The sequence below is a fragment of the Etheostoma cragini genome, chromosome 2 (genome assembly GCF_013103735.1).
Source record: "Etheostoma cragini isolate CJK2018 chromosome 2, CSU_Ecrag_1.0, whole genome shotgun sequence".
NCBI classification, from domain to species: domain Eukaryota; kingdom Metazoa; phylum Chordata; class Actinopteri; order Perciformes; family Percidae; genus Etheostoma; species Etheostoma cragini.
In genome coordinates, this window is record NC_048408.1 from 992,211 (window position 1) to 1,010,059 (window position 17,849).

Here is a 17,849-nt window from a genome sequence, read left to right on the forward strand (position 1 = left end):
AGATGCTTGTGAAATCAAGTGTGGAGGAGAATCTCCTGGATGAGGAGTTGGCTTGAAATCTGCAGCCTCTTGAAAAAACCTATCCCATCAGCAGCTTTATATGGGGAGGTTTTTGCTAATGTAACCCACAAAACCTCCCCTATAACCTGTTCTTTTCTGGTAATCACCAATAAACCCTCTTTTTTCACATAAAGTCTTTTGCCCTGTCCTTGTCCCCCCAAACCACCCCAATGACTGCGATTACTCAGGGGGATCCACAGGAAATGGAGAAATTCAGGGATCATTCGGCAGTCCTCCTTACAACTAGGGGCAGGTTTCTTTTTTATCTTCAATAAGGAGAGCAAAGTTTTACTATACTGGACCTACGCAATGCCTAAAATTCAGTGCAAATTAAGGAGGGAGACAAGAGGAAGACAGCGTTCCACTCCCCGCTTGGACACTTTGAGTACCTGGTAATGCCTTCAGGTCTTACTAATACTCACACGTTCTTCTAGGCTTTCATTGATAATTTTCTCCGGGACCTTTTCAACCAGTTTATTTTTTCCAGTCAGCCGAGGTGCACGCTGGAAAACAAACTATTTGTAAAAGCCTCTTTTAGTGTGGGAGGATCATTGTGGATCCTGAAAAGAAGTAGGCTGTGGAAGAGTGGCAGTGGAAGAATGGCTGGTGCCTTCCTGAGCTCTCTATAAGCGTCTTATCCAGGACTATAGTAAGGCTTTCTTTCCACTCACCAGACTCAGCTCTGGTATTGTGATGTTCTTTAGGTTACCTGAAGCAGCCGTCAGGTAGGCAAGGGCCCACAGCCCTTGAATGCACCAGGAGACCTCTTACCGACTGGCTAGTGGCACAGGAACCCAACATATTAGCCCTTTCCTGTTGAAAAAGTAATTAACACCACTGCTGTCGAACTCATGAAGCTTCATCCTACCTTCCACATTTCTCAACTCAAGCCAGGTTGTTTCAGTTCTCCCTACCTTGCTTTTTCTTTGAAGAAATTGTGAAACACCTGTCAGAGTCTGCAGCTTGTAATGACTGCTGGATAACAGTTGGGATTTGTTAGTCGCGAGGACCTGTGCCTAGCAGTCTGAAAAACATTTGAATGTTTCTTTTCCTTTCTGCCATTGTTCTGTCTACTGTGGTATTTCCTCAAAGGCAACATTTATACTTTACCACATGCAATCAGATTAAAACATTACATGTTTGTTTGTAATAGCATTAGCATTAATATCTTTTGTGAATCAGGCCATGAAACAGTGAAGATAGCGCTTGCAAGCAGTGCACACTTCATTATGCTATCAGGAGAGATGGAAACAACGACGTTATAAATAATTTGGCAATGAAACTGTAACATCATCAATCATCACTGGGTGCTATAAGACTCTGAGACATCACAATACTGCACTAAGTGCAACCTTCACAATTGTTTTATTTACATTATATCACACTATTTAAGCAGTTGCTCATTTTTGTATTATCAACTTGTATTTATTCAAACATTACTTCTTGTATTTTATCCTATTATTATTTCTTGTATATTGTATCCTAGTATTTCATTTATATTTATATTCTGTGCTATTTAACTGATTTTACTGCTGCAACACTGTAAATTCCCATTTTACTGGGATCAATACAAATCTAATTACTTTTTAAAAGTTACTTGCCCAACACTCAATATCAGCTCTGTGGATTCTTCCATGTGAGTATTTTGTTAGCATTCCTTAGCAAAGTGAATGGATTCCTAGGTACTTTATAGCTAATCCATCTCACGCTATTGGCTCCTATTGATTGTTTTCAACATGAAAACCCGGAAGATTTATCAGATGTCCTGCAAGTCGACTCTCAGAGTTCCCTGGACTATGCTTTACAAGCTGAAAGATTGTTAAAAGCTGCAGATTGGACTCATATGTCTAAACCAGGGTCCCACACATGTTGTTGCTCTTATTTATTATTATTTTATTTTTAAAACAGCATACAAAACAGGGACACATCTCCTCTTGCTAGAACTTGCCACCACTTACACAGACAAAAAATAAGACAAGATAACATAATAACCTTACTTTTCAATACAAAAAATAACAAAGTAAACAACTGTAAACCAAATAAACATATGTCTATGTGATAAAACAGTAAGCCCATAGTACACACCCCTCCTGTTATGGGAGCACAGGAGGACTCAAATGCACGGCTCAGAAAAAAGGATTTATTTAGGGAACAAAGGGAAAAGGGGAGTGGGAAGGTGGATGCCAGGGACCGTGACGCAGAGGACAAGAGTCTGAGGGAACTCGGGAAATGAGGATATATGGCAACTGGGAGCCGAGGAAGAGACTCGGGAGGTGAAGCGTGGAAGAACCGGGAGCTTAAGCCGAAGAGGAGACACGAGCACGGGGAGCGGAGATGGAGGCTGATGGAAGCGGGGCGCCGTAGGAGGAGGACCAAGAGGTGAAGCCAGCTGACCTGAGGAATGGGCATGAGGATAGTATAGCATAACCGAAGCAACGATCAAGTGAAGAGTGGATGGAGAGCCGGGGTAGATAGACTGTTGGAGATGGTGGATGAAAGGCAGGTGTGCGCAGTCAGCTGGCTTCCGCAGGAGAGCGGGAGAAAACACAGCAGGGAAACAGGACAGGCCAACAGAAAATTCAGAAAAATAGTAAACAAAACAAAATCTCACCGCCAGCCGGACCCCAACCGTAACAGCAGCACCCCCTCCCCCCAGGCGGAACGCCGTTTGTCCGGGAGGGCCCTGTAAAAGTCTACCAGTAGGGTCTTGTCCAGAATCTGGGTGGCGGAACCCCACTATCTCTCCTCTCTCCCACTCTACCAGGTACCGGTAACCCTGACCTTTACCTTGCACATCCAGGGGGCGGCGTACCATGTAGGCCAGGTGGCCGTCGATGATGCGCAGAGAAGGTGTAGCTTCCACTGGGACGGAAAGAGGACTGGTGGAGACCGGCTTTTGAGATGAGACGGGAGCCTAAGCCTGACGGCGGAGGGAAAGGCTGACAGTAGAAGGATTTCCAGACCTGCAACGCAAACTAGGCTCCCCGTTTGGAGACAATGTTCTGGGGGATCCCGTGGAGACAAAAAAACATGGTGAAACAGAAGTTTCACTGTTTCCATGGATGTGGGGAGCTTGGGCAGAGGAATGAAGTGGGCGGATTTGGAGAACCGATCCACCACGGTGAGTATAACGGTGTTGCATTGGGAGTTGGGCAGACAAGTAACGAAGTCCAGGACGATGTAGGACCATAGCGACCGGGGTCCGGATGGGGGCGGAGCAGACCAATGGGCATTTGATGGCAAGCTGCAACAAATTCCCGGCAGTCGTTCTCCGCAGTGGCAGAACAGGAACAGGGTTCTGGCCATGCCGGGGGGGCAGCTGAGTTTAGAGGCGCGCGCCCACTGAAGGACCTGGGAGTGGCTGCAAGGAAGGACCTGGAGGCGATTAGTGGGACCAGAACGTGGGTTGGGGTTTGTGGACTGGGCACAACGGACAGCAGACTCTATTTCCCAGGCCAGGGAGGCGACGAGGCAGGAACGGGGAAGGATAAAGTCTGGATGGTTCTCCGGGTCATTGGAGGAGTGGAGATGAGATAGCTCGTTGGGCTTGGTCTTGCGGGATCCGGGGCGAGACAGGGTGAAATGGAACCGGTTGAAGAACAAGGCCCATCTAGCCTGGCAGGAGTTGAGTCTCTGAGCGGTGTGGATGCATACTGTAAGAGGTTCTTTTGATCTGTCCAGACTAGGAAGGGCTGTTGGGAGCACTCCAACCAGTGCCTCCACTCCTCCCAAGCTAGTTTGACGGCTAGCAGCTCCCGGTCTCCCACGCTGTAGTTACGTTCATTGGGGGTAAGGCGTCGGGAAAAAGCACAAGGGTGGAGTTTCTGGTCCGAGGGGGAGCGCTGGGACAGGGTGGCCCCCCGGCCCGAATCCGAGGCGTCCACCTCCACCCTAAACTGAAGGGATGGGTCAGGGTTGGTGAGAACAGGGGCAGAGGTGAACCTGGATTTGAGAAGAGAGAAGGCAGCAGGGGCTTCTGGAGACCAGATGAAGGAAACCGAAGGGGAGGTGAGACAGGTGAGAGGGGTGGCCAAAGAGCTGTAATTGCGGATGAACCGATGGCATCAGTTTGCAAAGCCTAAAAAACTTTTCTATTGCTTTACTGAAGTGGGAATGGGCAGCCCACTCTCAAAGATAAAACCAAGGTGGGGTTATGTTACTCTGTGGAAACCAGAGACAGGTCCGGGGAGTCAGGTGACACTCATTGTACAGGGGGCTACTGGGGGCTTGAGCACACAACAGACAGGAGGAATGAGAGGCAGTACTCAAATTCCTAAATTTCCCCCGCGCCCAGTCCACATTGGGGTTATGTATAACGATCCAGGGGAGACCGAGAACAATGGGTGAGATGAGGTGGAAGGATATCGACTTGTGGTGTTTACCGGATGTGAAGAGCTGAAGTGGGAGTGCAGTGAGTGACAGTGGTGAGGCACTGGCCGTCAAGGCTAGTGACGTAAAGGGAATGTGAGGGATGGAGAGCTGGCGGGTCACTTCGATGACAACATTTTTTTTATCCGCACCAGAATCACCGCTCGCAGAGGAAGTGTCACCTCCTACCAGATTATCTAGGTCGATAACGCAATTGATAAGGCTGTCCCAGCTCTCCGGCTTGTCTCTTGTGGCTAAGAGATCCTTCATCTGCTCACTGAGCCCCACCAGAAACGAGACAGCCGGGTGGTTCCAACCCGACCTGGCGGCCAGAATGCAGAAATCGACAGAACACAATGCCACGATCCCCCTACGAAGACCCCGCACAGGTCAATAAAACACCCTCCTGATCATTATTTTAACTCTTGGTGAAATTAATAATTTTACGGAAGAAGGGAGGAAATGTGATTGTCCTTTCCGGTAGGTGCCCATGGCAGTGTGCAATTTGAGACCACACTCCTCTGTCGAAATCCATGCGCTATGCAAGTCCGTACGCGGTGCACCAAGTGTACTGTCTGTAAGTGCACTAACGTAAGTGTGCGATTTGAGACAAAGCCATACTGTTGGAGATGGTTGTTGACAGGCAGGCGTGAGCAGCGGGAGCAGTTGATTACTGATGACATGCAGGTGTGCGCAGTCAGCTGGCTTTGGTAGGAGAGAGGCAGAAACCAAACACAGCAGGGAAACAGGACAGGCCAACAGAAAATTACACAAAATAAAAACTCACGGCCAGCTGGACCCCAACCATAACACCTCTACAGTTCATGGCTTCTTAGGAGCCCTCGAGAAAGAACTTTACCCCATTTTCTAGAATAGCCATTCAACATTGCAAACCATTTATATGACATCTTTTCAAATGCAGCCCTTCATAGCCATCTCGCCACTTTTGATCTGACATCGCTTCAGTCTTCCATCCTCTTAAATAATCTTTTTGGCTAACATTAGCTGAACATTGGCTAAATTAGTCCGGACCCAGCGTCTAATGTGTTTATCCATCTTGTTTAGGATGGACCTATCTCCAAGAACATATAATCTTGGGCTGAATGGAATCTGGGTCCCTGCAATCTGACATAGGATATCACGTATCCCCCTCCACGATTCCTTGACCTTATCACAGGACCATGAAGTACTTGGCCGTCCTCTGTCTTACATTTCCAACAATTTAATGTGTCAATCCATGTCTAAAGAGTCTGGACAGTCTCACATATTCTGTCCCATTCCTCATCATCCAGTGTATATCCAGATCCCTTTCCCATGTCTTCATAAGGGCTGACCAGGATCCATACCCCAGGTTCTGAATGTTATATTTTGTTAGGCAGATAGTAAGGCAGATATGTTTTGGATTACCCTACTCCCAAGCTTCGCATCAGGCCTGAATCAGAGGATTTTCTTTATTTAATTTATGCTGTACAGTGTGTGTGCTAAACATCATAACTGTCTGCTGTTGATCAAGTTAGAGAGTCCCCCTGGATCTGATTAGTTTTTTTCATTTTGGTTAAAAATGACGTTAACAGTTGAATTTAGCAACTGAGCTTTGCTAAATTCAGTAATGTGCCGAGATTTAAAAAACATTGAACCCATCCCTTAATGGAAAATATATAACACATAAATGTACTAGTTGGTAATGTGTGGCCACAGTGTACGTCATCACATACCTGTGTAGTGTTTGTTTATTACCTTGAAAGTTAGGCCTTATTCTTGCGTCATAGCTGGCCATCAGACGGTTCAAGATGTTGGAGGTGGCGTTTGCTGGAACATCGGCCAAATCTTCTGGGGTCAATTGGCTGTTAAAGGAAAGGAAACCATTACCAACAATTATTAACAATAATCCAAAATACTGTTATCTTCTGGGAAATCTGGGAAATGGAACGGAGCCAGAATTAAATCATTATTTAACACCTGAACCACCGTGTTACACGCATGTTAACATGCATGAAACTGTAATTATAAAACCCCTTCACATAGTAATTAATGACTTTTACTAAACGGGTTTGATAATCATTTAGTTATTTATGGGGGGTGTGGGTGGTATAAAAAGAAAACATGATCATTTTTACCCCCCTTATAATAACTGCTGTATTTTGCTGTGCTCAGCAATCACATGGCGGTCGGTAGCCTAGCAGCGCTAATTGTTGACACGAGGCTGCAATCTCACAAGCTAGAGGAAAGTTTCTATTCACAAAACATGCAACAGTCTCCAAAAACTCTGACAGGCAGTAGACAAAAAGTAAATCAGGTGACGTTATCCAAAAAATGCCAAACTCAGAGTCACGTCAAAAAACACAAGCTCACAGAGAAAAAAAGTTGGAACACTAAACTCGAAGGTATAAGTCGAACTGGCAGAAAAGAAAAATGCAAGGGAGTGAATATATTCACATGAGGGAGGAGGGAAGACAATTAGAGTCAGGTGTGAGACATTAGGGCTGTGTAGGTAGACACACTTAGTGACTATCAAAATAAAACAGGAAGTGAGCATAGTACAATGAATGTGACAGAAAACATGAGTGGGAGCTAGGCAGCGGAAGCTGGGCATGACAGTACCCCCACCTCTAGAACCAAGTCCTGACGCCCAAGGCCCATTTGGGTGGGCTTGTGAAACTCCCGACTGAGGTTAGGGTCCAGGATATTTCGGGCCAAAACCCATGACCTCTCCTCTGGTACATATCTATCCCAGTTGACCAGATATTGCCGGCCACACCCTCTTCCGATGTAGCAACAGACAGCAACTTTTTGACCGTGTAGGCCGGTACCATTCTCTATGTGTAGTAGGAGATTTCGTGTAGCCAGCCCACTTGATAACGTCGTGCTTCGGCACGATGTTGGTCAGCCTTCCTCTTGTAATGTGCCAAACTTCTCAGATCTAGCGGATCCAAGTGCGCCTACACCGGCGGACCAGAGCAACAGCTGATGGGACCCCCATCTTCTTCTCCAGCACAGAAAATAAGGGAGGCTTGTAGCCATAGGCTTATTTGAAGGGGCTAAAGCCAGTGGACGCACAAGGTAGGGTATTGTGGGCGTACTTGACCCAGATTGATGATGGATTCCAGGAACCAAACCGCACATTCCCTTCTCCAGCTTTTGACTAGACAAGTTAAAAGGTAAATGCTTGGAAACAAGTGTCCACCTGGTGGATATTCAAAGATCTTGTGGTCCATCCACAACAGCAGCTCCAGCCCCTCCAGCCTGTGGCGCCACTCCTTTAGGGCCAGCTCTACAGCTCCATGTTCCCAATGTCATAAATTCTTTCTGCAGCTGACAACTTCCTCGAAAGCAAGTTACAGGGGTGTAACTTTTCATCCCTTAGTTCTCTCCCACTCCCACATGTGAAGCATCCACCTTCGGGGGGGTCCAGTGGAACCTGAGCTTAGGAGCATTCAAAGGGGCAGCAACAGTACTGCAGCTTCTTAGGACTTTTCTATGGAAGTTAGCACACCCACATCTCTTGCACCTTCTCAGGGTCCATCTTGTCAACACCAGTGAGTATCAAAATAAAACAGGAAGTGAGCAAAGTAAGATGAATGTGAAATAAAACTGAAAACATGACCTAGGAGTGGGAGCTGGGTATGACAGGGAGAGTGGTGCCACAAAACATCTTGTGTGTATTCAATCTGTTATGAGCCCAGTAACTGACTTTTGAAGAGTTACATTGTCATTATTTCAAAAAATGGATGAAAATGAACAACTGCTTAAAGAAATTACATTTTTGTGTGACTCAGGAAATTTGTCTCGTCATGTAAGTAACTTTAACAAATGTGCTGATTTTAACCTTAACCACAATCTTTTCTAATCCTAACTAAGTAGTTTTGTTGGCTAAACTTATTCACAGTGCAAACTCAATTTTCTGACTAAAAATTGTGATTTAAGCTATTAGTAAACCAGCTTTAGGCCACATTCAGAGCAAAGAGAGCAATTTATCGATACACGGCAGGGTTGTTTGGCGGCAGGAGTGACACTTGTGTTATAAGTAAGTAGACATTTCACAATTTTTGTTTTCTGTCAGTTCATTTATAGAAATTGACATTCCCGACCGCACTTCACTTTACATGCTTAGCCCTCCTGACATAATGCTCAAAAGGAAGATAGGTTTGATCCCTCTGGGGTCCGAGGGTGTTTTTTGACACTGATGATTTTGGCATGCTCTGATTTTGTCAATTTGAACAAATCTAAGCAGTACCATGGCTGTATCTAACTAGAATCTAGGGATGTCACAAGAACGGATACCTCAATGCAATCCTGATTAAATGTACATCAGACTATGTAGAGCAGAAAATTACTAAAGGTAAATAGGTGATATCAGAATTTTACAGACAAAAACACACTCCAGCAGCGAGAGATAACTACATTTGCAGTACACAACGGAGTATGAGTTCAAGAGACTGATATTTGGTGTATCATCAGCCAGTAAGCAAAACAAATATGAGAGAGCCAATGCTTTAGCTAGCATTGAGGGTGTGGAAAACATCTCAGATGATGTGACATGCAGAAGACCAGGAAACACATGACAAGAGACTCTCAGAATGTGGACTATCACTGAATCCAGAACAATGTCAGTTCAACATGGACAGACTGATATTCATGGGGGGCCTTCTGTGAGAGAAAGGAATCCGACAAACAGAAGAGAGAGTAAGAGAAGTCATTGAAACCAGAGAACGCCACAGAGGTGAGAAGCTTCCTTGGACTTGTTGGGTACAGTAGTAGGTTCATGTCACAGTTTGCAGAGCCACCATGACGTCCGACTAGAAAAGACACACAATTTGACTTTGGACCAGAACAGAAAAAAGCATTTCAAGCTTCAAATGAGGAACTGTCTAGAGCTAGTACCCTAGCCTACTTTGACAAGGACGCACAAACCAAGGTAATAGCAGATGCGGACCAGCATGGAGAGATGGTCCCTGGTCCTTTCAGACTGTGTGAGCGGAGGTACTCTCTGACAAAGCTACATTCATGTTTGTTTGGCAGGAAGTTTGATCTAGTTACAGATCATAAGCCGTTGGAAGTCATATACAGTCAGACTGATGGGTCCTCAGACTGCAACTATGACTTCAGAGTAGTACACATTACACAGCACACACAAACAGAACATAGCAGACCGGCTTTCACGGCTTCTAGGGAATGCCAGAAAAAACATACTGTAGATCAGATGAGTATGTGAGATTTGTTGGTACACCCAGGTCACTGACTACTCGAGAGGTAGACGAGGCCTCTGCTACTGACTCTGAAATAGTGGAGGCAAACAAGGCCATCACAAAAGGACACTGCAAATCATATTCATCAATTGCAAATGAAGTGTGTATAGGATACATAGTCCTAGGGGGATTTTTCATATTGCCGCAAAATCTACATGCACGAGCACTTGAACTATAGTTCATGAAGGACACTTGGGAATAGTGGAAACCAAACAACACCTTAGAACCAAGGTTTGGTGGCCTGGCGTGGATAAAGCAGCCGAGATTTGGATGTCAAATTGTAGCCAGACCAGACCCACCACACCACTACCAGACCGTCCCCGGCAAGATCTTGCAATAGATTTGATAGGACCACTGCCAGCCAATCCCTACATACTTGTAGTAGTAGATTATTACAGTTGAATACTTATGAGGTTGATGTTCTGACCACCTACAGCTAAAATCATCAACAGTCTTGGATCGGTATTCAGCAGGCATGGACTACCTGTTACCTGCAAATCAGACAATGGACCATGGTTGAAATCTGACTTATTCAGGGAATACTTTGAAAATAATGGAATCAGACATGTGAGGATGGCACCAAAATGGGATCAAGCTAGTGGAGAAGTGGACCGACAAAATTCATTGCTTCATTGCATTTATTTAAAGCATTACACCATTTAATCATTCAGACTATGACTGAAGATACAAATTAAATAGAAGGATAAGTGTAAGAATGATGTTAAAGATTGTATGCACAACCAGGTATTTTGCAACTATCTTTTGAATAAGAAAATGTGTACGTAAGAGAAAACAATAATAATGCTACATTTTATTCTACTACAATGTCTGTTTTAACTTACTCATCAAGTTTCATTTCTGTAAATATTTGTAGTAAATACATGACAAATTTATAGTTAACTGACCCCAGAGGGTAAAGGTACAAATGTTTTATTTCTACATTAAATGTCAACAACTTTACCTATGTGCAGGGGCAAAAAAAGTGGGCTTTATTGTAAATTAGGGCTAAATTACAATAAGTACAGAACAACTACAACTACAGTAGGCTAACACTTGTGTATAATAGACATTGTTGACTTGGAATGAACTTGATTTGTCTCTAGGGGATAGCTTGAGTGTAATAAAGCCTAATTTAATGTACAATACAAACATTCCTGCTCTTATGTCATGTCCTTTTGTTATTTATTAGCCTAGACTTGCATAGCGGAATCCCCAAAAGTGGCTGTTTCATTTAATTTTTCTAAATTAAAGTCCCCCATTTTTTTGTTTTTTCAATTCTTTATTTATGAAGTGGCCAAATCAGGAAATATTGGATTTCTCCAGCAGCAACACCAATCCTACATGAACATAAAACGTTAATATAAAATACATAAACTAAACGGCTGTTCTGGTCTGTTCAGTAATGTTTTCCGCAGAGATTAAACTTGATCCCACCCACAACCCGTCCGCTTTTAATCAGAAGGTTTATTTTTATGACTCAATCCGTGGATTTAACAGCTAGTGGTTGTCAGGGTGCGATTTGTTATGATAACAGAGTGTGTGTGTGTGGGAGGGGGGGTTGATCATGCAAAAACAAACACAATAATTAAATCCCCTTTCCAATACCATGGATATAGAGCCACTCGGCCAGCCATGTCAAAACACTGATTTATGAACTATTGAAAATATATGAAAATGATCAAATTTCACAATAAACTAGCAACATGGTGTAAACATAAAACAAAGAGAGACTTATACATTTGGGATGCAATCTAGAGCCCTTGGAGAGACCCATCCCAGCGTTAGCCTTGGATAAAGAAGTCTTTGCCAAGGTAATCCTCTACTTTAACCCTGGTTCATCTCTGGCAATCACCAAGAAACCATTTCTTTTCAAAAAATCGACTAATGTTAGGGCACCTCTGGCCTAAACAACATGACCCGCATATAGACTAATCTCTTAACTGACAGGAAAATTGTGGGCTGGAGCTAACTGTGTCCCTCCTTTTATCTGAAATCTGCTTTACCTCCTTCAGGTGGAGCTCTTAACGTCTCTTCCTGCTGAGGTCTCTCTACCTGATCTGTCTAAGTGTCTAAAGTGCCCCCTGGTTATCATGACATGTGAAGTTTTTAGTAAAGAGGCAGCCCTTTCTTTGCCCCCTAACCGCCCCTATAACTGTGCTATTGATCTACTGCCTCGGGCTTCCATCCAGTAAATTATACAGTACAATGCAAAATATATTTCACCAGCCTTGTCCTGTTGTCTCCGATCTGCATGCAGACCACCACTCACTTCCCTGACTGCCTGTCTCTACACCCAGCTTCCATTTTTGAGTTTTTCATTTTTGCAATAAACCGTTTAAACCAGACCGGTGTGCATTGGGGGTTCAGCAGCAGTGGCACGTGGCCCGGCGAATCCAGTGTGCACACTTTCCCCTTCCCTGGCCTCACATGGGTCCCCCCTCTCCTCCTCCTTGGGTTGGCCTGGGTCTTCCTTGCGCCGGACTTCTCAGGTTCTACATTTTCTGACAATAAATTACATTACAACAGTTGGTTTAGGAAGCATATTGTGTGTAATATGTACTGAAATTGAATGTATTTATTTTTTTGTAACTGGTGTGTAAATGTATCTGTTTGAGTCGTGGGATTTTTCAAACTTACCAGGAGTAACCTACAGGTCTGAGTTCCCCTCGCATGCTTGCAGGATTCCTGAGATTACCACTACTACTGGGTATTTGCAGCCACCTTTTCATTCTGTGCTGTGAGGGCTGAGTTTGCGACCCCTCACCTGTAGCTGCCACACTTGATGTTGATGTGCTGACACTATTGGTTTCCACTTTCAAAACAGACCATTTTTTTCCTGCCAAGGTCAGTTTCTTTGAACCTGCTGCATTCATAGTCCTAGTGCCACTCTGACGATTTTATGTTGTTTTCAGTCTTATATCTGATGACAGACCTCCAAAAATAGTCTTTCTTGCCTCCATTTCAGCACCTTGATCCACATTAACCAGCTCCAACTTGGGGAACTCGATGTGTTCCCAGGCCAGGTTAGAGATATAATCTCTACACCTAGTCCTGGGTCTTTAAAGAGGCCTCCTCCCAGCTGGACGCGCCTGGAACACCTCCCTAGGGAGGCGCCCAGGAAACATCATTACCAGCTACCCAAACCACCCGATCCACAAAACAAATGTAGACCGGTTGGACATACTTCCAGGCTCCCCCCAGGATCCTTGCGAGAGTAAAGATATGATCCGCTGTTCCTCAACCAGGACGGAATCCACATTGTTCCTCGGCCGAACCCTCCTTTCCAGCACTTTGGAGTAGACTTTACCAGGGAGGCTGAGACGTGTGATACCCCTGTTATTGGCACACACCCTCTGGTCCCCCATTTTGAAGAGGGGAACCACCACCCTGGTCTTCCACTCTTTAGGCACTGTCCCAAACTTCCACTTAATTTTGAAGAGACATGCTATACAAGACAGATCCGGGAAGTCGTTCCTACCAATCACACCTCACCATGTGTCTCCATCATTGCCCACATGTGTGTTGAAGTCCCCCAGCAGAACTATGGAGTCTCCCACTGGAGCCCCATGAAGGACTCCATTCAAGGTCTTAAAGAAGGCAGAATACTCCAAGCCTTTGTTTGGTGCCTTTGCATAAACAACAGTCAGAGGAGACAAACCTCCCCAGGGCCAGCACCTTCCCCAGCAGTTCCTCCCACAGGTGGTGGGCCAATGGGACGGAGAGGGAGGTGCAACATCGCTTTTTGGGCTGTACCCGGCTGGGCTCTGTGTCAAACCAGCCACCAGGCACTCACTGACGAGCCCTTCATCTGGGCCTGGCTTTTGATGGGGCCCCGGGCTTCCTCCGGGCAGGGTAACTTCAACTCTTCCTCGATGACTCATAGGGGTTTATGAACCATTCTTTGTCTGGTCCCTCACCTGAAACCACTTTGCCATGGGAGACCCTACAAGGAGAACACAGCTCCAGACAACAGCCCTCAGGTTCATAGGGATATGCAAATCAAACCACCACGATAAGGTGATGGTTCCCTATTTAAATACTATATTTCCTACTAAATCATAACAGAACTTTCCTTCTGTGGAATATACAATAGCAGGATGTTGGAGCAAAATGTGGCAGATTTGCCAAAGGAGAGGATTCTGCCTGATGTTAATGATGAGGAATGTTGCAGCAACTTGGCTCGCAGGCCTATGGGAGCATGTAATCCGCATGACAAGAACAACTCTCGGTTCTGTTCCTCAACAGCAGATGTTGGAAGATGATGGGCAGTACAGTTATGTGTGAGGCTGAGGCCATTTTGAAGGATCGGCCTGTCACCAAGCTGTCAGATGATCCACAGGATCTTGAGCTACTTATTCCCAACCATATTCTCCTAATGAAAGGACAACAACAATTGCCACCTGGATTGTTTGAATCACATGATCTGTATATATGATGTAAGAATATCTACCTTTGCTGCAGGAAAGGCAAAAATTGAATCAGAAAAAGAGAAATCTAAAAGCAGGAGATGTTGTTTTCATAATGGAGCCCTGTGCACCACAGTGCTCCTGGCCGCTTGGAAGAGTGGGCCGGTATGTAAGAGCCATTTTCATTTTGTTTTGGGTGTAGGAAACAAGCTATCTACTGGTGTCACCATTGTGCTTATGAGTGATGTCTCTTTAGGTAGGAACCTTTCAACAAGTAACAGGGGAGCTGTTAATTGGAGGAACACAAATGGTTTTTGAACGCATCAAATCGCTAAACATGTGGATGATGAAATGTTTGTCAACGGAGCTTAATTGACACATGGATTCGTGCACGTTCATATGAAGAACTTTGTGATCAATAAATGACCATCAAAACGTAACAATGACTATTGGAGTATGTGATGTCAACAGGAAGCTACTGAGCGGTACGTTTAAGTCTGTATAGCAGCCCCTCAGTGGCTTTAAGTTTAAGGCTTAGCCATTATTCGCGTATTGAGAAATTTAATTATTGATTGATCAATTGTGGCAGCCGTTCTATTATAATTATTATAAGTAGCCAATAAGACAAATTGCAGAGTGTTTCAAACAAGACAACAGAAAAACGGTATTTGTCTAAACCGGAAGATTATGCATACTGCAGAAAACATCAAGATACAATGAAAAAAAAACAATTGAGTTAAAAACAACTAAAAATATCCTTGCATTGCCTTGCTCTCAGTATCAGTAGTAATGACATTATAGCTTTGGTAAGATAATGGTGATAGTTATGGTAATGTATTGAGATGAACTTGGAGATAAAACATATGAACTTACGATGGACAGACAACTTGCTTGCCTGCCTTTCCCTTGGATTTTCCTTCTTTGCCCATTGTGCCCCAACACAACAGCGACAGCAACAGCAACAAGATCACCGGCCTCAATCCAGCAGCCATGGTGCCTGAAACAGAGTTAAAAGCTGGCTGTAACACATGGTACTTGTAAACACATAATTCAAGAAGTGTGTCAACTGTTGCCAATTAAACAATTTTGGATGGCTAAGTGGATGGTTTGGTGTTGACATGGAGCCGTGTTTCATTGGCGTAGGAGTGGAAACTGAGAACATGTTGCCAGATTATCTTACCAAGGGGGAGCATGAGTATGGGTAAAGAGTATGGGTCCAAGCACAGAGCCTTGAGGTCCGCCGGAGCAGGATCGGAGTGGGAGTTTCTAATTGTGACAAATCGCTTTTTGTGTGAGAGGTAAGACTAAAACCAAGAGAGAGTGGTGGCAGTAATACCAAGGTGATTGTGTCAAAGGCTGCAGCTATGTAGAAGAATGAGTATGCAGATGTGTCCAGAGTCAGCAGTGGTAAGTAGATCATTTTGATTTAGATGAGGGCAGTCTCAGTACCATGCGATCCGATCCTGATTGATGGTGTTTATAGAGGTCATGGTTGGACATATGCTGATGGACTTCGACGGCAACTGCCTTTTCCAGGATTTTACTTTGAGATTGGCCAGTAGTTGTTTGCATCCTCCGGATCCAAACTTGGCTGTTGTAGGTAGATGTTGCCAGAAGTCGCTGAATGGTGAGTACCAGGAAGGATGAGTCAACAGTTGAGTTTTGAATGAAGATGGGATGGTTTAATTATCCCAAATAAGGTCATAAGGCAAAATACAAAAATATCAAAAAGAATAATAAAAATCAAAGACTTTCAAAACCAGAAAAGAAATAGTTTGTTATTTTACTTTTGTCTTTTGACTCTTAAGTCTAAATACAGCTGTTTACAAATTGCCTTTAAACTACAATTAAATTAGTTCTCTCCAGACTTAGGTCCGTCTACTTTCAGCCCCCTCGACTAACTCAAACCTCCCTCTCAAATAGCCCGGCAGGACACTCCTGAAATGGACCAAACCATTCACGCTAACACTACAGGGGTGGCTCAGGCAAGAAGTATTCAGAAGGCTTTAAAAAAAGCCAAAACACTAGTCTACGTAATGTGACACATGTAGAAATATAAATATATTGAAACCTTCTTACCCTTACTACAGGTTACAAAAGCTCATAGTATTTACGCTGGTAAGATGACATATACGCTAGTATGAATAACTGTATTACCTTTAAGTTAAATAAACAGATGTCAGGTTAACAAAGAACTGATTGTTGTGTGGTTATTGTTACTAAGAAATGTTTAGTGAGATAAGATGTAATGGTGAACAATGGATGGAGATGATTAACAGATTCGTGGAGTAATGTATTTAGTGTAGCATGCATGCTCATCACTGTAGTTTCAGCTATTAAATGTGCGCACTAGAAAGCTACGTGATTATTGTGAGGCAATGGAAATGGATGTAGTAACGGGTAAATTAAACAACCAAAAGGTAACAAAAAAAACACGTGTCACATCAACTAGCATATCACATACTCAGAGTCTTTGAAAGTCTGTGTTCAGTCACAGAAGGTACAAGTAGTGCAACGCTACCGTGACGGTCGCCATGCGCCCTGTCACACTGGCTTTTTGAGGAAGCCAGGTTTGGGGGAAGGGTGACTGAGGCAGTCTTGAAGTGGGTGGGTACTATGCTAGATTCCAAGAGTTGATGACAGCCACCATGATGGGACACAGGGCAGGCAGACATGCTTTGACCCGGGCTGTATGCATTGGATCCAGGGAGTAGAGGGAAGCCTTTGCTTAGATGTTTGTCCACAGGAGGAGAAGAAGCGCTGAGGCAGGGGAAGGAGCAGTGCCCTGTGGTTGATTGGCAAAACAGTGGATGGGGGTTCAATAGGAGATTGGTGTGTGTCAATAGGGCATAGCAGGTGGTTAATTGCAGAGGTGGGTAGTAACGAGTTACATTTACTCCGTTACAGTTACTTGAGTACGTTTTCGAAAAAATGGTACTTCTAGGAGTAGTTTTAAATCACTATACTTTTACTTTTACTTGAGTAGATTAGTGAAAAATAAACTGTACTCTTACTCCGCTACATTAGGCTACAATGAGCTCGTTACTTGTTACCACGCTTCATTGTTTTTACCCCCGCTTACGTATCATTTTAATGTTTTATTTTGACAGAGAGAGAGAGACTTCCGCTGAAGGCTCTACCACGTGACTGTGCTTAACCAATCACACGTCGTTGTGCAGTCACGTGACCACACTTGTTTCAGCAGCGGGACAGGTTAGCCCATAGACATATAAAGAAGTTAGCTTTATAGTCGTAGAAAAGCAAAGACATCAGATTTAAACGTCGCCAAGGCAACAAAGACCAGGAGGACCCCCCCCCCCCCCCCCCCCCCCCCCCCCCTCGGCCTCATAGTGAAAGCATGGTTACCTTTTTGGAAAAGTGCGAAACAGCAGCTCCGTTATGCGGCGTCTTCTGTGTCGACCAAACAAACGGACACGTGAGCGTTCAACAACTCAACCTCTAAGCTGAGGAGACGTAGCGGTAGTTTTAGTTTGTGCTGTGGAGAGGTGGATGTTTTTCTTTTAGGTTACATACAGTATGTTTTACACATGCAGTATCCATCCAAATTTGATGTGACAAGTCTCTCAAGTAAGCTAATTTGTAATTAATAAATTAATTTTTATTTATTTTATTGATTGGATGAACTATATATTGCCTAAAGATGATTATTTTGCATTTTTGTGTCTGATTGATGTAAATGTAAATGTGCTGTATTTATATAGCGCTTTTCTAGTCTTAACGACTACTCAAAGCGCTTTTACATCATACA

General features: G+C 44.1%; 1 protein-coding gene across 1 annotated transcript in view; it reads right to left on the reverse strand.

Annotated features, from left to right (window-relative positions):
- Window positions 1-17,849, reverse strand: part of LOC117957776 (glycine receptor subunit beta-like) — a 49,325-nt gene that overhangs the window by 8,683 nt on the left and 22,793 nt on the right. The window contains exons 4-5 of the mRNA XM_034893799.1: window positions 14,954-15,077; window positions 6,166-6,272 (exon numbers count right to left, since the gene is read on the reverse strand). Coding sequence (XP_034749690.1) covers window positions 6,166-6,272; window positions 14,954-15,072 — 226 coding nt within the window. The 5' untranslated portion in view covers window positions 15,073-15,077. The remainder of the gene's footprint in view (window positions 1-6,165; window positions 6,273-14,953; window positions 15,078-17,849) is intronic.